Raw genomic sequence first — 25075 nt, 5'->3', positions numbered from 1 at the left:
ATTAATTTGTTTTATTGATCGTATCCAATAATATTCGTGCCAGTAAGGCATGTGTAAAATCAATGCGCAAATGAAAAAAAAAAAATGTATTCGAAATATACGCAGGCGCGGGTGCAACACCTCGGGTTACTCGAGAAAGGACCCCAAATGTACGATCGCCAACACATTTTGGGTAGTAGCTGAAACTGAAAAACTCGGATTGTTTGTTTGTATTCTGACATAAGACAAACGTAAGTATGCGGTTATTTAATACTATCTAGACATAGCTGCGTGGACATGGAGACAATGTAACTAGATAATAAGCATGAGCATCTCTTGCATGTTGCTAGCTTGCAGCATGAGACGCCTCTTTCTACAATAAAAACAATTAGCTAGCGTTAGCTATCTGGCTCAAGAAACAGCGCTTTTGTGAATTTTATCACTGTAATTCATACCCTGCATAGTTGGGTTTTTCATGAATTTCCAACTAGTTCTTGCGTTCGTTATCCTTAGCGTTTGAAGCTTGCTTAAGGATAACGACGCGCAAATATGGTGCCCATTTCTAAGATTAACAGCTTGGCAGCAACATCAGTTCAGTTGTCTGTAGCGCCATGTTTATGAATTGACCACTGGTCACCAGACTTTAAATGTAGATTTTCACGGAAGTCAAGAAGTAGTAGTCGTGTCCAATTACGTTCTGAAATGAAAAACTTTATTGAATAGGTAACTGGTAAAAGACATTTAATGTGGTTATATTCTGTATGATCGTTTTCTTTATGCAGTAACAGAATAATGACTAAAAAGAGGAAAAGGCAGGACGACTTTCACAAGGTGAAACTGAAGGTTGGCAAGAAGAAGCCTAAGGTTGAGAATGCCACTAACGTCAACTTCAGATCAAAGCGCATCCACTTACCGGAGCAGCTGAACCGTGACGACGGCGGTCCAACCACGCACCGCCAGCTCAGTATAAAGGTTTAGTTATGTTGAATTATGTCCCTCGTATCTCTCTCTCTCTCTCTCTCTCTCTCTCTCTCTCTCTCTCTCTCTCTCTCCATTTAACTGTTGAACTGTGTGTGGTGTCAGTGTTGTAAAGACCTTTGTTGTGATAATGAGCAGACAACGATGCATGTTAGTCCAGCCTTAGTAAGCACCTGTAAAGGGCCCCAGTGTTCTGAGATGAACCTTAGCGTGCTGTTTTCTGTCTCGCAGGACCTGTTGTCTCAGCTGCACCACTACAACAGCACGGTGAAGCAGGATGCACTGCAGGGCCTTCGGGAGCTGCTGGCCTCGCACCCGTACCTGGTGGAGCAGCAGGCTTCCACCGTGCTGCCCGAGGTGGCGGCACTCTTCACGGACAAGGACGGTGGCGTGAGGGTGGCCGCCACCCGCCTCCTTCGCTTCCTGGCCCAGTGCATCCCCGCCGAGCACGTGGCGCCCTTCTTCCCCCTACTCAGTGCCCACCTCACCTGCGCCATGACGCACATCGCGCCGGGCATCCAGGAGGATGCCCTGCGGGTCCTGGACGTGCTGCTGGAGCACTACCCGGCCCTACTGTCGCAGAGGCACGCTGTGCTGCTGGCCAACTTCCTCGAGCTCATCTCGCAGAGGCGGATGGGCGGGGCCGGGGGCGGGGCGAGGGGCGGGGCTGGCGGAGACAAGGGGGCTGGGAAGGGGAGCTACGCTCTGTCCATTAGCACAAGCCGCTCTGTGACAGCACAACAGTGGAGACTCACTGTCCTCCTCAGGTACTAAGATCACTGCAGGGTTTTGAAAGTGCTGTAGAGTTCTCTGGGGGCCTGTTTTTCCATAAACAACCTGTGTCAACAATATTCCAATAAGTTATTCGGGAATTCAAACGAATATCTAGACTTGTGTGTACTTTTGTTTATTTACATGCGTAAAACCGCTGACGTGACAGCGTGCGTCTGAGAACAACGTATGGCAGGTGTACGTGAGACACAGCTGCAGACGAGTAATGTGGGTGTCACTGGACTGTGTCTTCAGGCTAAGCCGGTTTTTACAGGCCGTGGTGGAGGAGAGGCCCACGGAAGACAGGGCAGAGGGCGCAGGCTTTTTAAGCGTGTGGGGTGGAGAGAAGGCAGTGGTCACCCCTTTGGAAGTCACCTGGGAAGAGCAAGCCTGCAGGACAGGGGCCGTCAGAGTGTTTGAGAATTCTGGAGCCAAGCCCACACCGCACTCCACCTATCGACTGAGGTAGATGCCGATTTACCTAATTTTTGGAAAACGTGAAATTCTCAATCCAAAACGTGTTCAGTGTGATATTAGAGTGTTCTGTTATCATTCATGCGGATCTGTCCTCGATTGGATGGCCCTTAGTGCAGTTGAATATGAAGTCTAGCCTGTTTTTTCTGAAATATTTTCACAAAAAATGCTTAATGATTTTATTTGGCATCACTTTATGTGAAGTAGCTCCAAGGTCCTTGTTGGGCTAGGGCCTCTGTAAAGTCAGTATCCTGATGTTTCACTATTGGCTCACTGGGCCTGATGATTGCTGTGTGTAGGCCTGAAACGGAGCCTGGGGCTGGAGTTAGTGAGGGCCTGTGCTCAGCGGAGACGGTGCAAGGCTTTGCGGAGACCCTAGTGCCCCTGCTTCTCGAGGTATGGGTGGAGGCCATGGGTGGAGACCGGGCGCCTAGCGACAGTGGCCATCTGCTTTCAGAGGAAGCTATGGCCCTGATGTTCCAGATCCTCACCATACTGCAGTTGCTACGACGACTCGCCCCCCACAGGGACCAGCAGGACATGCTGGTAAACAGTGTGCATTACTGTGCCCGTGTGTAGCACATGAAACATGTACACACATAACACACACAGAGTACACGCACACAAAGCCCATGACCAGCAACACACATCTACACATTTGTCATTGTTAGGTAATGGTTGAGTACACACGTGAGACATGTGATGCACTGGGCACACGTGAGACATTCACTCACGTTACTGTGGCATCTGGCCATTGCAGGACGCCTGGTTTCGGAACTCCTACCTGAATGAGTTCAAGCAGCACTTCATGAAGAACTTCCCCTACTGCCAGCTAGAGATTGCCAGACACAAGAAAAAGACAGACGCGAAGAGGTGAGTGTGTGTGTGTGTGTGTGTGTGTGTGTGTGTGTGTGTGTGTGTGTGTGTGTGTGTGTGTGTGTGTGTGTGTGTGTGTGTGTGTGTGTGTGTGTGTGTGTGTGTGTCTCTGTGGCCATACTTACTGCTTTGGTTTGTTGTACCAACAAATATGTGCAAATATGTGTTTCTCCCCCAGTCAGTACTGAGGACTGACTTTCAAACGTTGACCCATATCCAGTTTACTATACTGGGAGAGACCTCATGTACTGTACTTCAGTGTTGTGAATACAATGTTTAACGTACTGCTGCCTGCGTTTATGCTACAAAAATGTCAAACACGCATTTTTTTCCATTTTTGTTTTGTTTGTGTGCTGGTGCATTTAGATTGCTTACGTAAATGTGCAGTCTAACTGATCTGATGGGTGACGGTAGATGGGTTGGTTTGTTTGGGCTGGTACTTGGTCTAAATCTCAGTAGCACACAGTAGAACCCATGCTGAATCTCTCTCTCGCTGTAGGAACAGGCAGCAGGTGGTGGGCGGAGCCGCCGCCAGCGGCAACGTGGAGCCGTTGGCTCTGAACGTCATGCTGTGTCAGGTGATGGTGTCGCTCAGCCTGAGGGGGCGGGGCCACGTCACAGGGCAGGACGCCGACTGGCTCGGACCGATCAGGGCCTTTGTCACGGACACGCTGTCCAACGGGGGCAAGCTCGGCTCCAAGCAGCTGGCGGCGTTGCTGGAGGTGGTGTGGAGGATGATAATCACCCAGCAAAGTCGACGTGAGGGTTCCCACCAGGAGCTTTACTGCTGATGGCCTTCGGGAATGGTGAGGGATGTAAAATTGTGCTCTGTGTGTGTCTTTAGTGGTGACCGAGGAGCTCCTGCAGGCTGTGTATATTCAATACCAACAGAGAAACTTGGGCCTGCCTGTCCGCACACTTCTACTACGTTTTTTCAGTCAACTCTACATACAGGAGCATCAGAACCATCCTCATATAGCCAGGTACACACACACACACAGTAAACTTGCCTGCAGAAGTGAAGTAACTTGTTCCAATTAGACCTGCTGCTCAAAACCTGAAGCTGCACTTGCTGTTGGGAAGTAACAGTACAGAGTGACAAGTGGCTGGATCCATCTCTCTCTCTCTCTCTCTCTCTCTCTCTCTCTCTCTCTTTGTCCTCCCTCCCTCCTTTCCTCTCCGTCTCTCAGGAGCAGGATGTTGGCACGCTGGTTGGCCTCTGTGCCCGTCCAGTTAGTTCAGCTGGGTAGTCGGAACCCTCAGCTGTCTGCACAGCTCCTGCAGACGGTGCAGTCAGCTGCAGCCTGGGGCAACAATGACGTGCTACGGAACCTGCAGGCACACGCGTGCAACATCTATGGTGATCTCACACACACACACACACACACACACACACACACACACACTGGATTAAACCTGCTCATCTGTGACTAAGAACCTGAGATGATGCTGGAAAATGTCCCTGACGCTGCCATATTCCTCCACCCACACCTACTCCAGTGGAGGCATCAACAGCTCCCCCACCTTAGAGCGACTGCAGCTGCAGAGACTCTGAACTCGACTGGCTACATGGACTGTGTATAGCAGCATGTAGCCTCCAGGAGGCCTTTCCACTCTCGCCACTGGACCCAAGCGTTTGTAAAGCTGCTTTCTGACATGTGAAAACGTCTATATAAATAACTTTGACTTGACTTAGCATGCACACACACACACACACACACACACACACTGTCATCCTCAACCTGCTACGGGGCCTGCAGACATACAAATGCAGGCTTTGCGATCTCACACACACACACACACACACACACACACACACACACACACACACACACACACAGCCCAGATTCCACATGCCTGCACTATTCCCTCTTCTTCGCTGTATCTTTGTTTTTTTTTTAATACTCTAGCATATTGGCCTCTCCTACTCGCACATTCATACACACGCGCACACACATACACACGCACAAACACACTCGCTTTCATGCACGCACTACCATATCGGCCGCAGAAACAGAACAAATAGTAAATTGCAAAGGGTCATTTGTGTCTTATCTTGTTCAAAGCTGGCTGTTCACTACAATCTTGAGAAAAGGACTTCCAGTGCTGTGCCTCTGTGTGTGCGCACGGGCTGGGTGATATAAGCTCTCTGTAGTTCCACGTAGCCAGAACACAGCACCTCCTTTGTATGCCAGAGTCCCGGTGACATCAGCAGAGTGCGTCAGCAGCTAATAATGTCTATCTGTGATCGCTAACAGGGGGAGAGTACTCTCTATCTCTCTCTCACACACACACACACACACACACACACACACATCCTCGTTCTGTACTGTTTGAGTCTTGTCCAAGTTGTAGTTCTGTAAACCTGTTAGATGGGGGAGTTGTTTCACTTCTTTTCCTGGTTTATCACACATTTTTCCAGTTAGATATTGTAAAAGCGAATTCTGCATATTAACTGTAAGGGGTGTGTGTGTGTGTGTGTGTGTGTGTGCGTGTGCGTGTGTGTGTAGATCCTCAGGAGGGCTGTATTGTGGTGTTACCAGCAGAGCTCCAGCAGCACTTGGTCCAGATCCTGTACTTCATGCCAGCGTTCCCTGCGGACGTTCTGGCCTGTCTCAGCCATGCCTGCAATACTGGCCGCGTGTCCGCAAGCCTAGCTACCGCGCTGATCCGCACCGTGCACCTGAGGTAACACACACACCACACAAACCAGAACTCTGGAGGTGGGGCTTGAGCTTTGGTCTTCAGTTGACTCGAGTGCCAATGACACTCGGCTAATAATTCAGAGGTGGTTTTTTCCCACTTCTTTCTTTTGTTCATTTCCACACTGATGTTTGCGCTATGAGTTATGTCCTCTAAGGTGCCAAGGAAACATCTCTTTGACCACTTAAGCAGGAACTGAAGTCTCTAATCTGGCTTCCCGTTATCAAAAGTATTCTTGCTTAGAGATGTCCTCTTGATTGTTATTTATGGAGAGACATTTTTGTAATTTTTATAATTTGTTGCATTCACAGAGATCACTTTTACTTACTCACACACACACACACACACACACACACACACACACACACACACACACACACACACACACACAGCCCCAGTTACAAAATATACTCCTAAAAGTCTTTTTAGAATGTTCCTTGAGGGGAACCCAGTAGCGAGTTTTCCATCTGCCAAGTTTTTGCTAATTTTTAAAATGCGCAAAAAAACACAGCAATATTGCAAAAAGATTTTTACTCTAGAATGAGGTGGAACAGTCTGAATATCGCTAAAGCCAAAATGTGAAAAAAGCGATTTGCTTTTTTTGACTCCGCCCCTAATCATGGTAGCCTGCGTCATCTAAAGTTTCGCATAACCGTAGTAGGGAACCCGGCTTAATTAGCTTCTTTTTTTTTTTCCTGATGAAATTTCATAAAATCCGCATGGCATTTGCGAAAGCTTTGGATGGAAACCCGGCTAGTGGCCCAGCACCACGTTTTGGGTCTCGGGGCGCAGTAGCGTCCACGAGCCCCCTCCTGTTTAGGAAATCTATTTCCTGTCCAGTTGTTGCTTGGAAGTTGGAACACCTACTAGCCAGTTACTTTGGTGACCTCACCTTGCCCGATGTCTTCAGTTCTTCAGTTGCATTGGGAGAGGAGGAGGTGCCTGCTCGATCTCCCTCAGCGACTGAGGATGCTTCTGCCCCTTGGTCCTGCACCCCTAGGTTCCCTGGGTGATCAGGAATGCCTAGACATGAATGTGCTGTTTTTGTGTTTTTAAATTCGGGGAGGGTGGTGGTATGCTTTTGTGTATGTTTAACTGCATCGTGAGCAGTGAATGACTGATGGAGTACTCTGAAGTCACACTGTGGCCCTCAGGGCTGTGTGTGGCCCCACTGTGGTTTTTAGACACTTGCCTAAAGCTACTCTTTTATTTGTGGTTTTCCTCCAAATCCTAATGGGACCTCTGTCTGTGAACTGTGTGTGTGTTCAGTTCCTTTGGGTTCTTTATTTGCCCAGCAGGAGGAGAATAAAGTGAGGTACAGAATAGGACACCAGAGGTCGCGATCTGGGTAGCCATTAGGGGGCAGTATTGCACTTTTCAGAGTATATGACAGCAGAGTGCCTTAAATGATTTAAACAGTGATCACCATGTTACGGAAAAAAAGAACTGTAATGACATGCACTCCAGACAAGTGTCAGATTTACACATCAGCAACTTTGGTGTAACATGTTCAGACACCCGTCTGTCGTCATGCCTTATAGAAACGATTTAAAATTCTTAAAACTCCGGTAGCGCAAATTTATTTGCATGTGAGATTGATCATTTTATTTTTAAAAAGCAGCTCATTCAGGAAGGACTTGAAGTAGGCCTATTTTATGTAAACATTTATGCTGAATGTTTACATTTAAATCCTGATTCTTGACCAGTTTTACTGCGCTTAGAGGGGAGTGCTGTTATGTTAGTGAAGTTCCCTGGATCTTGTCCAGCAGAAGAAGCCCAGCCGTTTTAGACGTCCTGCTGTCCCATACTCTGATGGAGAGTCCTGCCGCTGTCTCTACAGTCTGTCCTTCTTCACTTCAGATCCAAAGGTTGTTGGTACAGAACCCTTCTGTCTTCCGTCCGATGCAGCTGCGAGTCCTAGCTCAATCTATAAGTCCCGAAGTCGTACAGCAAAATGAGTGGGAACACCGGGGAGGAAGTTGTGCACGGTTGCAGCGCGCGTCCGCTCACGCACATCTCCCAAACCTGACGGGGTCAAAGGGCATAGGCCACGGGGGCCTGTGCGGTGCAGCACGCCGTTGTCCATGGACGTGTGTCACACTTCCTGTTAAATATTTCAGCTTGCCAGCAGGCGGGTATTGTGCACGCAGAAGGCGGAAGGCGTGTCCAGCCTGCCTCTTCGCTGCAGTGATTACAGCTCGTTTTGGTAACTGGGCCGGCTTAAGTCCCATTAGTTCTGGTTGAATAATGAGCGCGAAGGAACAGTCCATTAGCGCTGGCATGCAGTGAGGAGGGGGAGGCAGCAGCAAGCACTGAGAACATCGTCCGGTCAGCAGATAGAAGCGGTCATTCAGCAGGGATACCCAGAACTTACCAAAGATCAAAACTCCGCACAAATACACGGAGGCATTTGCATGTATTTATATTCTTTTTACTTTGACCCGTTTCGAACACTGTTTACATTCTGCAGAATGAAGGTGCGGCGTGGTCCACGCGTGCAGGAGTGAAGAAACGAAGGAAAAAATTAAGCGCTCATTTTGTGATTGATTGATAAATGGGGGCCATTATCTGTGCACATTCCTCAGTTCAGTGTGTGTGAGTGAGACTGATGAATTACACGTGGACAGACGCACTGTACACGTGCATAAGCAGGTTTTTATGTCCCTGTGATGGCTGATGGGATATCAGCGGGTCAGATAGTGTTGTGTAAACCCTCCTCATGCTTCTTCCACAGTCACGAGAGCAGCAGAATAAAAAGGCATTTATTGCTCTCGACAAGTCATGATGTGGTTTGTGGGGGCGGGGCCACGATGACAATCTCCGGATTGTTTTGGTTCACCTACCGTGTGTGTGTGTGTGGAATCGCACATGAACCCTGATGACTGATTCTGGAACTGGACCGCTTCTCACATTATCCACCCATCGGCGATCTCTCCGGTGACGTCCCGCGGTCGGGGAGCGGACGCAGAACACACCCGGGGCCCTAGACGTGGCCCTAGCCGGTTACGACGCTGAGCCGGCCAGGGCTTCCGACGCCCCCCCGGGCAGCCTGATGCGGGTCGTTTTATCTCCTCATAGCAGAGCGCGGGGCATTTAACGTGCACGGCTGAGTCGCGCAGGCTGAGCTCCAGGGCGGGAGGTGGGAGGGGCCGCGACAGTGTGTGAGCGCTGGTATATTAAGGCTGGCCGTTTCGGTGTGGTAGGAGATTGTGCTCAGAGGAAACGGAGGAGCTCAGATGTCCCGGTATTTTTAGACTGACATTTTCAGTGCACACGCTCACACACAGGTACAGTGTAGCACACTGTAATGGGAGAGCTGCTCTGTGATGGACCACTGCACTGTGATGTGATTGTGTGTGTCTGTGTGGTCTTCTGTAGGTCTCCTCTAAGTGGCTGGTCGAGCAGTTCTCATGATGTGCCAGTGCGAGACGTGGATTACCTTAGTTTCCTCTTCTCCACTCTGACAGGTACGCACCCCCCCCCCCCCCCCCCCCCCCCCCACCCCCCACACACACACACACAAGCATATATTGCCGGGGGCCTCTTGGCAGCCATTTCTATGACAACTGTGCCAAAAACTCAATTAAGAAAAGAACTTCAGTGCACATGAACGCTTTATTAAATCCAACCAGTTTTAAATGCTGTGAATAACCACCTGAATCCTTTGCGCTCTCTTTCACTTCTCTCTCTCTCTTCCTCTCTCTTCCCCTCAGGTTTCTCTTCAGAAGGCCTGAGAGAGCTGCAGCAGGCTGATGAGGAGGGCTTGCTGCCTGCATCAGCTCTCTCTCCCCTCAGCGTGTTCTCCACCCCACTCCAACAGTTCACACACCACTGGGACGTGGTCGAGGTGAGACGAGGCCTCTCTCTCTCTCTCCTCTCTCTCTCTCTCTCTCTCTCTCTCTCTCTCTCTCAGTCTTTTTTTCCCCCATAATCCCCCTGATGGCCTGCCCCACTCTCGCCTCTTCATCAGTGTGAAGTCCAGGCTGGTATTACTTCGTCCACTCTGGTGTCCTCTTAGCACGCCCGGACAACCAGTGTAGTCACGCACGTGCGCGCACACACAAAAGCACACTCCCTCTTCGGGTTGCCTGTTGGTGAATTCCAGAGTACACACAAGGTCGTTTGGCAGGGATTCCCAAACTGTTGGCTAGGCTTGGGTGGGGGTGGGGTGGGGGGTCTGTTCCAAACCCTTGCCGCCTTTACACGCCGCCAGTCGGTCCTCGTTTTCGACCGCCAGCGAGGAAAGTGTTCATTCTGGTCCATCATATTCTCTCCCTTGACGTTAAGGCTCTCATGGTTGTTGACCTCTCACCCCTGGTAATTACCTCAACCGCCCGTGGTTTAGCACTCTCCATCTGGGTGTTGTGGTGTTTCAATCACCCCCCCTCCCCCTTCCCGGAGAGGCCCACCATGCGGCGGTGCTCAGGAGGGGGGAAGGTTTATCGCGTCGCACCGGTGTAGGTGGCTCCTAGTTTCAATAAGGGCTGGTTATCGGTGCGCCGGCGGCTAAGGCGAAATGCTAATGCCACCCGGCAGACACCATCACCACCTGACATTTTACACAGAAATTAAAACCTAACAAAACAGCGCCCTCCGGCTATGGCGTGTCGCTCGACCCCCACCCCCACCCTCGTCTCTCTCGCTCACTCGCGGACACGCACACATACACACGCCGCTTGCCAATTTCTCTGTACAATTATGCCCAGACTTTCATTTCTATGTCCGAGTCAATCAGTGCCCATGTGCACGTCAGGATGGCTGGCATTGCCATGGAGACGATAGTGAGGGGTGACAGGAGAGGAGATGCCAACAGGTGAGACTGACGGGGAATAATTGGCCTTAATGAGCAAGAATCTCATCCTGCACACACACACACACTACACTTCCAATATCAAGTCCCAGACTTTAATTAGAGTTTTTATTTCTTATCTAACCCCCAGCCTCACACCACCTCCCTTGAAACACTGAGGCTAAACTTTCCAAAAAGCTGCATGTCAGCAGTCTGTAACCCAAGGAGATAAAAAAAAAAAAAAATGTTGTGTACCTTTGTCATTTGGTTTAAAAAATAATTTTATAAAGTCACATTGAACACAGAATCTTTGCAGATTCTGGCCATGTGGACTATGCGCACCGACTACGTGGATGTGAGGCGTTAGACAGAATAAAAACTGTGGTTTATCAGATTGTCAACAGTACTGGGTGCCAACAAAGTTCCACCAGTCTGCTTTGTCATGGCCTCCTGTAAATGGGCTCTCTAGTCACTGTTCCAGTTAACCACCAAGGGCAGGGAGCCCAGGGGAGGCACTGCACAATCCCATGATTCACCGCAACATCAGACTGAAACCAGCCCGTTTGTTCACATCTGCTTTGTAAAGTCAGTCTAGTGCATGCCGTTAAAACACTCGAAGGCATGATGTACGAACAATAATTTTATTAAAGTCCTAACTAGAATTTGAAAATAAATTAAAACCCACAATCAAATTTGCCATCAAATTGCCAAGTCATATTTTTATTTATTTAAGGGCAACTCCACTGAGCGCCATTGAAGTTGACCTGTACATTTTGATTCTGAGATGCAACGGTAGTTTTAGCTGGGTAAACAAACTCCCAAAGAAAGCTTCACTTTACACTGTTCCCATGGTCCTGGACTAGGTAATTAGGAGGTAATATGGTTTAAGAATAGCCAGCATGTGTGTGTGCACGTGCTGCTGGGGGTCCACTCCTTTATTGCCAATCAGGCATATCTAATCTAAAGTGTGTGTATTGTGTGTTTAACACGGTTAGTTTGATTAATGGCTGATAATAACCTCCTCTGAATGACATATCCATTTGCCTTCACGTGTTTAATTCGATCCCCTCTAATGTTATTAGCACTATTTGATTTCACACATGCGCACTTATTTATTGTTTGTGCTCATAAAATATCAGTTGAGAGAGAGACAGGCTGTGGCTAATCTGTCCGCTGCCAACTTCCATTACTACAAAAGGGTATCAGCGACTAGGTAGCCCTTTAAGCTTGGATGGATCATGGGGCCTTTTGTTCTCTGAGGGTCTCTCGCTTGTCGAAGGATTCAGCCTTTTCAGGCCATAGACACGTGTACCTTCAGGCCTGTGCACACGCTGGACACTATTACGTCCCCTCTTCTTTCATTTTTTTTTTCCGTAAGGGGGGAACCCGCAAACGAATAAAACACAAAATCAATACATCCATAAGCACATACAAACCGGTGAGTGAATAAATAAATGGTAGCATGTTCATTCTGTTTGAGTTCAAACAGTGGAAGGAACGAAGCTCGTTTAGCCTTTTTTTTTTTTTCTGACTTTCAGTGATCTACATCACTTGGCAGAGGGTATGTGGGGTGTGTGTTTGGGTGGGTGGGGCTGTGGGGCGGTGTGTGTGTGTGTGTGTGCGCGCGCGTGTGAGTTTTATTAAGTCTGCTTAAAGTTCTGATAGAAACTGTTTGTCACACAGCGTTTATATCTGTAGTTCCAGATTCATGTTTATTAGATGTTTGTATATACAAACTGTAAGGAAGGAAGTAAATATGAGATTTCCACAGGATAAAATGTACACGTAAAATAAATAAAAATTAAATGCAGTAAAAACGAAAAATCATCTCCCAAGCATGGTTGCTTTGATGTACTCATAGTAATCCAGAGACTGCCCTGTTTATTCTCCTAGGAGGTATGTCATTGTTTGGAGACATTAGGCTCACGGGTTCAGTGTTTCGAAATACTGCAGAACGCCATCATCAAGAACCTTGTGAGTAAAACCGTTTATGATGGATTACTAATGTGACGTCATTCGAAATGTTCCAAACGGGTTCTATTTGGACTCTAGATGACTGACTCAGTGTGTGTGTGTGTAGTGTGGGCTAGTGGTGCTGCCAGACTGTGTGTGCGCCGCGATGCTGAGGTGTGTCCCCCGCTTGCTGGATGTCAACTTCCTGCCCAGCGACACCCTCCTCCACTTCCTGTCTGATTGCTCTCTGAGCATGCTCAGTCTGCTACTGCAGCTGGAGCAGAGCGCCCGCAAGAGGTTCCATCTCACCCACATGCGTTCATACATGACAACAGACCTTTTGTGCAGTAATAATGAAGTTCAAACACGAGCCATGCATTGTATAATAGATGATGTACTTAAACCTAGCTCAGATTGACAGTAATTGATTTGATTAGATCTGTTTGTTTTTTTCCATATAATTGCAGATCTCTTGTATGCCTTCTAGTGTCACTAGACAGGGTTAACTACAGTAACTAGCTTGGCTAAACTCTAGCAGCTAAGTGAATGTAAATTTGTAGGTTAACCTGACACCTTGTGTCCGCATTATTTTGGGCTTTCAATTGTACAATTTGACATGGGGGGGGGGGGGGGGGGGGTTTCTTTTGTTCATTGTTGTATGTGTTGGGGGGGGGGCCCACAGGGACGCGGTTTGGGAAGCATGCTTTGCCGCGCTCAGCACAGTACCGCGGTTGCTGCGGCTGCTTTTGCAGTCTCTGCGCGTATGTGACCTGTGCGAGGAAGAGCTCCCCTTGTTGGCTCAGCTCCTGTCGCTGCTTCTTCAGCACACGCAGCTACGCAACCACATGGCCGCCAACAACGCCCTGCTACAGACCATCATACAGGACCTGACGGTAGCCCACACACGCACACGTTTAGCCTGGTTTATTATCACAACACCTACATTTTCTCAGTCACGATAACATCTTGCAGGGCTACTCTTACTACCGTTAAAGGGCGCATATTCTTTTTTTTATTTTTCTGTTTTTTGTTTTTTTTTTTACATCCATTTACAACATTTGTGTGGCTTTATGTGCCAAACTATTTTACAACCTCTCTACAGGTTGTTTCTGTTACTGTACCTTTAAGATGGCTATAAGATAAATGAACTCTGAATTATGGCTCCTTCAAAAAGCACTCCGAGCCAAGTGTAGGGCTCCGCAGACTGGAGATGTGGGCGTGTCGACAGGTGACGCGGGTGTGCCAAAAGGTTAAGCCCAGACACAAACAGTTGGTGCTGCTGTGCGGAACTCCGACCACCACGTCTTGCGTTCACTTTCAGTTAGAAAAAGTATGAAAGCTCCCAAGGACATGTCTTTATTACCTTTTAATTAACATGCTGTTATAATTTTTAAGTATTGTATTGGTCTGTCTGTTTTGAAACAAATTAGGTCATTAAAAGTTGCAAATGTGCACCATCTGACTGGGAAAATAGTAGCATGCTAGCTAATACAGTTGAGGGAGCTAATCTGGCTAACTAGTAGCATGTTAGCTAACACAGTCGAGGGGAGACCAATTTGGCTGGCTAATACCATGCGAGATAGAACTTGCTTTGGGAGACCTACTGGGTCCTCAACAGTACCTGTAAACATGACTGGATACTTCCAGAAATTTACGTGCATAGTTCCACCGTGGATAGTCATGACACTTCCTGCCACACCCACCTTTCGACACACTCGGCGTCCTTTTGAAACGCCCACTATTCCGACCGGCAGAAACTCGTGTCTCCTCAGAGCAGAAACATTCCCCATATTTGCTATGTCATTGGGAGGGGCTGAACTGCTGTAGACTAAACAGGCAGAGATATGTAAATGAGTGTTCTTGTGACATCATAGAAACAGGGTTTTCAAAATGGGCTGTTTTTGAAGATGAGGTTCAATATATGGACTGGGGGAGTGAGTGGTGTTGTGAGACTTTAACAATTTCTATATTGCCTCCAAAGTCTTTATTACTGGGAAGTGAGAAAAATGTAGTTTTCTATGATGGGGACCCTTTAATGTTTCATACATTTATGCTGTGCTACTGTTATCGCTGTTAACGTTCATAGGTGTAAGCAACCTACAGCTCCAAAAAGCACACTATGCACAAACAGCACTGTAAATTCGTGTTTAAGAAGTTTCTCTGTCTCTGTCTCTCAGCGCTTCTATGGCAGCGAGACTCGGGAGCAGTGGCTAACCGACCTGCTGTACTGCTACAGTGTAACACTGTCTGGCCACCGTGCCAACATGGCCGTCAGGGACATCTACTGATCTACTAAGCCATTCAAGAATTCATTATTCTCCCCATCTTTCTTGTCATGTTAACATGTTTTTTTAAACAATATAAGAAGAAGAAAAATAAATCAGTTGTGATAATTACTTGATCGGTGTTCCTGGTTTCTTTATTTTTGCTTTATTAACAAAAAATAAAAATGTGTTTAAACAGACAAGATTATAATAGTTATACACAAGGTGCTAATGACGACTGCATAGCAACCACTCGACAACCAACCTTTCATCTGTATTCCATTAATGATCAACAGAAGTCTTCAAACTATGAAATGACAGTAAAAATTTGGTAATTGCTTACAGGGGGCTGCTGTGGGCAGAGAACATCTTTTTTTTCTTCTTTTTTTTTTTTTTTTACAACCAAAAGAAACCATCAGGACTATTTTTAGAGATCGATAAAGGAGGGTCTCTGTGCTAGTCTGCCCTGGGGCGGGGGTGATTAGCGGGGAATGCGCCCTGTGGACAGAACGGCTCCGGGGAGCTTTTCACACACCGGCTTCTCCACCGGAGCCGCGCCGCACAAGCTCCCTTTCCCAGTGCACCCAGCAGCATATCATCGTTATAACTCAGCGGTGAGGGGAAAAAGCGACATTCTGCAAGCATCTGAAAAGACAAGATTTTAAAAATAAGGATGGCGCTGGACACAAAATAAAAAACATGGCTCTTCAGAATAAATAAGAGCAAAGGATGAGCACACGAACAAGCAAATAATGCTTGTGGTATAAAGACACGGTATAAATTAAACATAAAAGAGTGAACAGGTTTTGCAGCAAAAGATAAGAGCAGTTGGTCTGACGCATCCAACAGGCTGCTTGGAGTTTAAAATAAAACTGAAACGCCAGTGACGCAGCGAAACGGAACGGCCACGCGGGCTCCTCGCGCTTTCGCTCGCCAGGGCCGGTGTGAATTTCCACTCGCGCCCTGCTCATCGGCACCTGGCATCCCCCCCCAGCATGTATTAAGTAGTCCCGTGCAGGTGGTCTTGTTATGTCAGGTGTATGTCACCCATACGACAGGCGTATAACTTGCCGATGACAGGATGAAAGGTTATCGCATACGTATGTTGCATTTGTGGGCTTAACCTCTGACATATGTGGTTGTCAATGGCAGCAAAACAAGGTTTGTTCTGGACACATGGACTAGAGCCACATCCGATCTGAAGAACATACTTTTTCTCTCTCTCCCTCAAACATTCTCCCTAAAATAGGAATATTCTGAGGGTTTAGTAAATCTTCGTTTGCACAGGCAATTTCAAAGTCACGAAGTCAAACAAATTAGACACTGTTCGCTTAACCTGGAATTGTCATTAGTTTAAAATCAGTGCTCATCACCACTCTGGTGTTGGCACTTATGGAGGATTTTGGAAAACATGATCTAAAACTGTCATGTCTGTCTCTCTGGCCACACATGTCTGACTCGGGGGTTGATCAAGCACACAAGTGGAATGGTTTTAAGGATGATTCTGAGTTGTCTGTGGAGGAGGTGTTTGCATGTATGTCAGTTGCTGGTTTAATTTAGTACTGGGGATTGTGTGTGTGTGTGTGTGTGTGTGTGTGTGTGTGTGTGTACACATGACCCTGCTTCAGTATATTGGTCATCTGCTTGTGCATGTGTATGGTATACTGATGGTGCAACATGTTCCTGCTGTGGTAACTCTGGTTGAGTGTGTGTGTGTGTGTGTGTGCTGAGGGTCCATCATTCCTTGCTTCTGTTGTTGATCTGACTGCAGGCACTCTGTGGTCGTAGATGATAGGAGTACTGCTTAGCTTGACTCAGAGAGTCCAGTAGGTGCACACACTCCACACCGCTCACTGGGGAACACACACACACACACACACACACACACACACACACACACACACACACACACACACACACACACACACACACACACACACACAAAGGACGTCTGAACACACACACACAAAGGACGTCTGAACCCAAATTTGTCTCGAACAAGTCCATGATAAAGTAGAGGTTTGGATACAATGAGAGGGATGGGTCCATCCTCCTCATCAACACAGCCCTGTCTATAGTACCCAAACTCACCGATCAGAATCAGAAAGGAATCTGATTGGTTGTGAGAAACAAGTTTGTCCATTGCCTGTGCATGTACGTGGTCACCCACAGTAGCCTGGAAACTGCAGCTAAGTACAGTCTCCTACTGCGGTTGGTGTGTGTGGTGTTTGCACTCACGCTGTATGGCACTCTTCAGCGACAGGTCCAGTAGAGGTTGACTCTGGCTGTGAGAACTGAGGGTGTGCACAGCTCTGAGAGGCTGCCCCCTTTTGGCCTGGGCACCTCCTGTACAGAAAAAAAGGACAAATGGTGGAAATAAATAAATAGATTAGATAGTTTAGATAGTTTAGATAGATAGATAGATAGATAGATAGATAGATAGATAGATAGATAGATAGATAGATAGATAGATAGATAGATAGATAGATAGATAGATAGATAGATAGATAGATAGATAGATAGAATACAAGAGCACTTTCATTACACAGGAGTTACAGCAGGTTTAGATAAAGTGGATGTGGGGGGTGTGTGTATTTGTGTGCATGGAGCATTATGGTAAGCTGGGAATGGAATGTGTGTGTGTGTGTGTGTGTGTGTGTGTCCAGGGTGACTGAGAGGAAGAGTTGCGGAGGTGCAGGGGGTGGTGTGTGCATGAGAAGACAGCTCGACATTCCGTCTGACAGCGCTGAACTTTTCAAAGCAGAGCGTCGCTTGGGCAGGAGGGTGTGGGGGAGGGGTGGAGGGATGGGGGAGGGGGGTGTCTCCACCTTGCTCAGCCATCATCACCTGTTCATGTCCGTGAAGGTCAGTTGCGTTAACTGGGTTGAAACTCCACCTTATCTGCTTATATGAAAGTAAGTTTGTGTGCGCGTGTGTGTGTGAGAAAGGGGTGGAGGTGATGAGATGCGGGAATGCTGTGTGAAAATCGCCTGAGCCTCTGCTTGTGTAGTCTCTTGGAATCATCCTTTGGATGCCGCCCAGATGTGCTCCTACGGGAGTTCTCCAGCACGAGTGTAGGAGCGGAGTTATGCACTGAGCGTCCTCCACCTGCACCACCCAGCCAGGAGGAGCCGCTTATCTTAGGGGTAATTCCACAGCATCTCCAAGGTCCCAGTAGCACCTCACAGTGAAACATACACTATATTGCCAAAAGTATTCGTGCGTCTGCCTTTGCATGCATATGAACTTGAGTGACATCCAAACCTTAACCAAAAGGGTTTAATATGATGTCAGCCCACCCTTGCAGCTATAACAGCTTCAAATATTCTGGGAAGGCTTTCCACAAGGTTTGGGATTTTTTTACCATTGTTCCAGAAGCGCATTTCTGAGGTCAGACATTGATGTTGGACAAGAAGACCTGGCTCACGGTCTCCGCTCTAATTCATCCCAAAGGGTTGAGGTCAGGCCAGTCAAGTTCTTCCACATGAAACCAACTCATCCGTGCAGACATATGGGAACAGGAAAGGGCAATCCCCAAACTGTTCCCACAAAGTTGGGAGGATGAAATTGTCCAAAATCTTTTAGTATGCTGAAGCAGTTCCTTTAACTGGAACTAAGGGGCCAAGCCCAACTCCTGAAAAACCACCTCACACCATAATCCCCCCTCCACTAAACTTTACACTTAGCCAAATGCAACCGCCAAACCCAGACTCGTCCATCGGATTGCCAGACGGAGGAGCGTGAGTCGTCACTCCAGAGAACACGTCTCCACTGCTCTAGAGTCCAGTGGCAGCGTGCTTTACACCACTGCATCTGACGCTTTGCATTGCGCTCGGTGATGTAAGGCCTGGATGCAGCTGCTCGGCCATGGAAACCCATTCCATGAAGCTCTCTACACACTGTTCTTGAGCTAACCTGAAGGCCACAGGAAGTTTGGAGGTCTGTAGCGGCTGACTGCAGAAAGCTGCTGACCTCTGCGCACTACGCGCCTCAGCATCCGCTGACCCCGCTCTGTCATTTCACGTAGCCTACCGCTTCATGGCTGAGTTGCTGTCGTTCCCAATTGCTTCCACTTTGTTATAATACCGCTGACAGTCGGCTGTGGAATATTTGGTAGCGAGGAAATTTATAATTCATATAATTATCACTTTGTTGTGTCCTTTTAATCCTCTTCTGACACCAGTTTCCGATTTAAAGAAGCGTATTCCAACTGTACAGTAATGCCCTAGACGTGTCCAGAGGAAGACACCTTGGGAACAAAAATTTAAATGAGAGGTGTGACAAGAAGGTGGTTAAAACTCCACTCCACTACAGCATTGGTCACGTGACTCCTGATTCACATCACAGATTCATTTGCCTCCTGATTCATGGCACTTAGTCATGTCCAGCTGCGAAAGCTTGTGGAAATGTTGGCCACCTCAGAGCAAGGAACCGGATATCAAATGATAGGTTTTGGAGGAGAACATGGGACACGGGAGATGACGCCTAGATTAGTCGGAATTTTTCAGCAGGGATGTGCTCAGAGAACACCAACCCTTTGCCTTCTTTGGTTTCAACCATTCAGAACAACACGTGTTTGGAACATATATTTGAAACACAAATAAACAGTCACTCAGAGTTTCAAAGGAACTCACCGTAGATCTGTTGTAGTACAGAGCTCTTCTTCCCTGCCGCCTTGCCAACAGGCGACCGCTCTTCCGAAGTGCTCCTCTGGCGAGAGAGATCCTCTTGGATTGGCCGCTCCCATAATGTTTGAATCAGAAGGGCGGTGACCTCTGCAGGCTCCGCCCTTTTAACTCTCTCCCTCAGCACTTCCCTCAGCCGACGCCGAACGCAGAACCTGTAGGGAAGTGGGAAAGTGCTTGTTAACCATTCAAGAAGGAAAACACATTTTCGACTCCCAACGTTTGTCAACAAATACATACATAGAACTTTTGGGGGGAGCCAAAGCGGTTGAAGTTGAAAGCGGGCGCTCTTCGAGACCGAGCACAGGCCCCGGGGAAGCGGCCTCAAGCTGGATGGCCAGTCGCACGCAGCTACACCAGCTTCCCACTGCTTCCATTTACATCTCCGGCACTTGGCAGACACGGCTTATTTGTGTGTGGCTGTGTGTGTGTGTGTGTGTGTGTGTGTGTGTGTGTGTGTGTGTGGCCACGTGTGTGGGCTCTCACACACACACACACACACACACACACACACACACACACACACACACACACACACACGCACGTGCCTTGACCTCTGACTCTGACTCGTGCACCTAGCGCAGGAGGATCCACGAGCAACCACGAGAAAGATCTGGCTCTGATGCTTTGATGTACTCAGCATTGTAATGCCATGGTAACAGGGTAAAGTACTGACCTTCGCCTGGTATATCTCAGGATGAGATGAAACCAGACATCACAGTAGCAGCATTGCTGACACCACGGATCGGTGTGAACAGGACACGGCGGGATTCGCATGCCTATGTCACGTGGTGTATAGTACAGGCAGACAATGAATTTCCAGGACAGCCTGGAAATTCAAGACAATTAAACTGACAGGCAAGCAGTGTTTGGTTTTTTTTAATGATGCTGCAACACTGCATTTGCATTATTCCAAGACATACTGAATTTAGAAGCAATCATCTCTGTGTAGGTAGGTGAAGCCTTTTTCATGTCTACACTCATGTGTGGATCAGCTGTGGTTTCACTGTGGAACTGAGAGTAGCACTGTACATCACCCAGGTCAGGGGTTATTTCAGTAGCTAACAGGAAATGACATGGTCACGTTTGAAGTAGAACGGCTGACTTCAGCTCGGTTTAAGCCTATGGAAAGTCGTTATTTCCGTCTTGAAAACCCAAGGTGACTGTTGTGCAGACAGCTTTTTGTCTGTCTGTCTGTATTACGTTAGGTATAGAATTAATTCAAGATGAGACAAGCTGCTTTTTATGCCCTGGCATCAGTACAAAACATCTAAATGATGTTCAGGTGTCAACGCTACCTAAAATACCATGGTATGCAGTACAGTAATCCGCCACACCGCTACTAGACACGAAGGAGCACAACCTTTCAACTGTATGTGTGCGGTATTAAGAAAGGCTGGGAAAAGCCTGTTATCTGTTATTGTAGTAAAGCCACCCAAGGTGCGTGTGGGCAGGGCACTTGTGCGGTTTTGTAATTCCAGCTGTTTTATTGCTCTGTTGAAATTTTAAGCATTGATGATGTGCTGATCTTTATACTATTGCTCCCCAAATGCCTCGTGCGTAGAATTTGTAGATCTCTGAACACTTATAGCATGCCTTCAAGTCCAATCGTGGTGAAAGGCAGCCAAGCCACGCCCCCACACCCGCCATGCTGCAGTCGTCTTTATTTAGCCCCTCCCCCTGCCTGCTTCTTCACACAGGAGTCCGACACTGCTACGGTCCGAATGCTAGTCAAACACAGACGCTGATTTTAGGCTAAAACTGTTTGGTGACCACGTGGAAATGTTTTCACACCGTATCCGAAGCACATGAAGCAGTCGAGCTGTCACTGATGCTTGAGGTTGTACAGGGTTTTTTGAGTGGTCAATTTTTGTACTGTACTTTAGAATCCCAAATGTAAATATATAAATAAAGAAAGAAAAAGAATATTGTGAAAATTTTCAGAAATCAAGCGAATTTTGCTTTAAGTGGTGCTACATGCCATGTTAAACTTTTGATCTTCTGCTATTTACTGTACTACCCCCACCCCCCTCAGGACCTGTATTTTCTTAGTGATGCATAAATGTGCATATAGTGATATCGCACGTGCGTGCCCCGATATCACACGTGCGCATGGCACGTGCGTGCAGCGGTATCACACGTGCATGTCGTTTGGCAGAGGAGGGGAAGTGTGCCACTCCCACCTCCTCCACGCGCTCTGGATTCTCCGCGCTGCTTCCGTCTCTTGGCTCTTTCTCATCCTCCTCTGCTCTTTCCCTCGTTCCGCTCCCTTTGCTCTCTCGCAGTCTTTCCGCCCCGTCTCCGTGCCGGCTCCCGGGCGCCGCTCCGACTTTCTCCCCGCCCCCCTCTCGCCTCCAGCCACGCTCGCGGCCCGCCCTCCCGTCTCCCTCTCCGTGCCTCGTTTGGCCTCGTCCCTCTCGGGCCATCCGTCCCGCGAGCTGCCCGCGTCCCTCCCGGGCGGCCGGAGCGCCGGCGCCGGGCGGCTCCTCCCGGACGCCGGTTTGAGAGTGGCGTCCCCCGAGCCGCCGGCGGGGACGGGTCCGGCCAGAGACGATTTTGCGGCGGCTGCTGGAGAAGCCCTGTGCCGGGTCCCTGCAGTCCTGGGGCGGGCCGTGGCCGTGGGCCCGCGGGTGGCGAGCGTGGGTGCCGGGTCAGGCTCCGCAGCTCCCCCTGCTGGGTGGAGTCCCGCGAAGCCAAGGCTGGAACTGCCCTGCCTGCTGGGCCCCGCCGGCGATCGGCATGCCATACTTGGCACGCGCTCCTCAGACACACACACCTCCGTCGCCGTGTCTGCGTGGTGCCTGGGGCTCGGAGAGGTCACTGGCTGGGTTGGGGTCGCAGAGGGGTGCGAGGGGTTCGGTGTTTCAGTCTCCGTCCTGCGCTCTGGATTAAAATCAATACACTTATAACAATACGCCAACGGTCACGCATGAAAATCACAATTAGGCATCCAGTCTACGCACCTTGATGTTTGTGCTTTTTGTTTGTTCTGCTCTGTGATTGGCTATGCTGTGCTTTGGATGGTCTTCGAGGTTTGGGACCTTTAGGCATCACCGGGTCATTAACATCTCCACCGTGGCCCATCTCTGCCAGTGACAGCCTCTTGCCTCCTGCTTGCACCACTGAGATCTGCTGCTGGGAATCCACTTCAGCCAATGAGATCTGTTGTCTGGAAACCACCTCAGCCAATGAGATCTGTTGTCTGGAAACCACCTCAGCCAATGAGATCTGTTGCTTTGCTTCACGCCTGCGTTCCTCTTCCCTCTTCCTACAAACGAGGGGTACCTCAGATCAACTGACACACACGCACGTTTTATGTATGAGGTCGAGGTGTTGATTTGAACATGAGTGTAATTCACACTGGGACCCTCTGCCTAAACTCAGCCTTCCATCTGCCACAACCATGGCTGGTTTTTACATAGAAAATTATTTCAGGGAATCAAATCATAATAGCTAAGGATTTGAAATGGTTATGCATTACAGTAACCATACAGAACACACACACACACACACACACACACACACACACACACACACCCCCGTCTGTGTGTTTATATGGCCAGGACACCAGTGAGTTTAAATGAGTAGCACAGCTGTAGCCTGACAGGGCGTTTTTGTACCACTTCATCCGCAGACAGTGCAGGTGACAAGAATGTGAGGAATTCTTCTGAACGAGGAATTGTTTTGGTGAGGCTGTGCTAAGGTGTGTGTGTATGTGTGTGTGTGTGTGTGTCTGTGTGTGTGTGTGTGTGTGTGTGTGTGTAGAGATTACATTTTAAAGCGTGTGCACGTGTACGTATTCATTCATCCTGTTGGCTGACAGATTCTAAATGTCACATGGTCCAACAGCTTAGCAGTACACAACTGACAGAAGAGAGAATCTCTCTCTCTCTCTCTCTCTCTCTCTCTCTCTCTCTCTCTCTGCTTTCTCTCTCTCTCTCTGCTTTCTCTCTCTCTCTCTCTCCCTCTCTCTGCTTTCTCTCTCTAAGTCTGTGTCTCTCCGTCCGTCTCTCTATTGGCAGCAGAGAATTGATGGTGATGTTTAATCATACAGCACGTCAGACAGGTGCAGGGAAGGATCACGGTCCTGAGCAAATATTCCAAATCCAATATTCACACATACACGAGCCATTCATCACACTCATCACTTAACCCACTTACACAGCAAAGCACAGCTAAAGAGCCGCGTCACATCCACTCAATGCCAGCCACATCTGCCCAGAGGAACTTAAGTGTGGGAGTGTGTGTCAGCGTCACTGGGAACTGTGTTATTAGTGTGTGTGTGTGCATGTGTTGGTATGAGCGTGTTTGAGTGTGTGTGTGTGTGAGAGAGTGTGGGTGTCAGGATGAAAGCGCTGCATGTGTGTGTGTGCGCGTCTCACTTGGCGGCGTCCTTGCGAAGCTGCTCGTGTTTCATTAGGAGGTTCTTGCGTTCCCTGAAAGCGCGGCGGACTCTGTAGCCCTTGTAGAGCGCCTGGATGGTGCAGGCAGCGATGTCCTGGATGGCCGCGATGGACAAGGCGCCGTGCTCCAGCAGGAACTGGGTCACCTCCTGGTGCTCTCCCAGCAGGGCGTAGTCCAGGGGAGTGTATCTACACACACACACACACACACACACACACACGTGTGACACGCAAGAGTACTGGTACACTACTACATAGAATTAACACATCCTTACGCATTATAAGCGCGCGCGTGTGTGTGTGTGTGTGTGTTGGATTACCTTTCTTCTGTATGCTCCATATGGTTAGGAAAAGCTCCACACCCCAAGAGCAGCTTCACAGCATCCAGATACCCATTATTACATGACCAGTGGAGAGCGGTCCTTCCCTTGACACACACACACACGCACGCACACACAAACCGTCATTAGCTGGCTGCTACTTACCCAAAAAATTCTGAAGCATCACTATGCTTATAGAAATTTCTTCTCCTTATACCAACACTCCTCTAACTCCTCCAGACCCTCTACCCCAGCCAAGGGGCCACCTCAGACACTCAACCCCAGCCAAGGGGCCACCTCAGACACTCAACCCCAGCCAAGGGGCCACCTCAGACACTCAACCCCAGCCAAGGGGCCACCTCAGACACTCAACCCCAGCCAAGGGGCAACCTCAGACACTCAACCCCAGCCAAGGGGCAACCTCAGACACTCAACCCCAGCCAAGGGGCAACCTCAGACACTCAACCCCAGCCAAGGGGCAACCTCAGACACTCAACCCCAGCCAAGGGGCAACCTCAGACACTCAACCCCAGCCAAGGGGCAACCTCAGACACTCAACCCCAGCCAAGGGGCAACCTCAGACACTCAACCCCAGCCAAGGGGCAACCTCAGACACTCAACCCCAGCCATGGGCAACCTCAGACACTCAACCCCAGCCAAGGGGCAACCTCAGACACTCAACCCCAGCCAAGGGGCAACCTCAGACACTCAACCCCAGCCAAGGGGCAACCTCAGACACTCAACCCCAGCCAAGGGGCAACCTCAGACACTCAACCCCAGCCAAGGGGCAACCTCAGACACTCAACCCCAGCCAAGGGGCAACCTCAGACACTCAACCCCAGCCAAGGGGCAACCTCAGACACTCAACCCCAGCCAAGGG

The 25075-nt window shown here is 48.8% G+C and overlaps 2 protein-coding genes across 2 annotated transcripts in view; one reads left to right on the top strand and one right to left on the bottom strand.

The window, feature by feature from the left end:
- The first annotated feature begins 110 nt into the window (after positions 1 to 110).
- tex10 (testis expressed 10) lies at positions 111 to 14919 on the top strand. Its single transcript, XM_026996100.2, has 16 exons — positions 111 to 230; positions 762 to 951; positions 1189 to 1724; positions 1984 to 2193; positions 2502 to 2748; positions 2963 to 3075; positions 3578 to 3837; positions 3923 to 4061; positions 4269 to 4438; positions 5589 to 5766; positions 9160 to 9248; positions 9495 to 9628; positions 12464 to 12544; positions 12651 to 12820; positions 13206 to 13416; positions 14701 to 14919. The coding sequence occupies exons 2-16, from the start codon at positions 772 to 774 to the stop codon at positions 14809 to 14811; spliced, it is 2829 nt and encodes a 942-aa protein (XP_026851901.2). The 5' UTR covers positions 111 to 230; positions 762 to 771; the 3' UTR covers positions 14812 to 14919.
- Position 14920: 1 nt separating this feature from the next.
- invs (inversin) overlaps positions 14921 to 25075 on the bottom strand; it is a 22948-nt gene continuing 12793 nt past the window's right edge. Inside the window, exons 10-16 of the mRNA XM_035526455.1 lie at positions 24196 to 24302; positions 23855 to 24064; positions 22436 to 22740; positions 21656 to 22355; positions 19422 to 19627; positions 17026 to 17133; positions 14921 to 16640 (exon numbers count right to left, since the gene is read on the bottom strand). Of these exons, the coding sequence (XP_035382348.1) occupies positions 16525 to 16640; positions 17026 to 17133; positions 19422 to 19627; positions 21656 to 22355; positions 22436 to 22740; positions 23855 to 24064; positions 24196 to 24302 (1752 nt within the window). The 3' untranslated portion in view covers positions 14921 to 16524. The remainder of the gene's footprint in view (positions 16641 to 17025; positions 17134 to 19421; positions 19628 to 21655; positions 22356 to 22435; positions 22741 to 23854; positions 24065 to 24195; positions 24303 to 25075) is intronic.

This window comes from Electrophorus electricus, chromosome 5 (genome assembly GCF_013358815.1).
Source record: "Electrophorus electricus isolate fEleEle1 chromosome 5, fEleEle1.pri, whole genome shotgun sequence".
In the NCBI taxonomy this organism is placed as follows: Eukaryota; Metazoa; Chordata; class Actinopteri; order Gymnotiformes; family Gymnotidae; genus Electrophorus; species Electrophorus electricus.
Note: the sequence above shows the minus strand (reverse complement) of the source record. Positions and strands in the feature narration are given on the sequence as shown.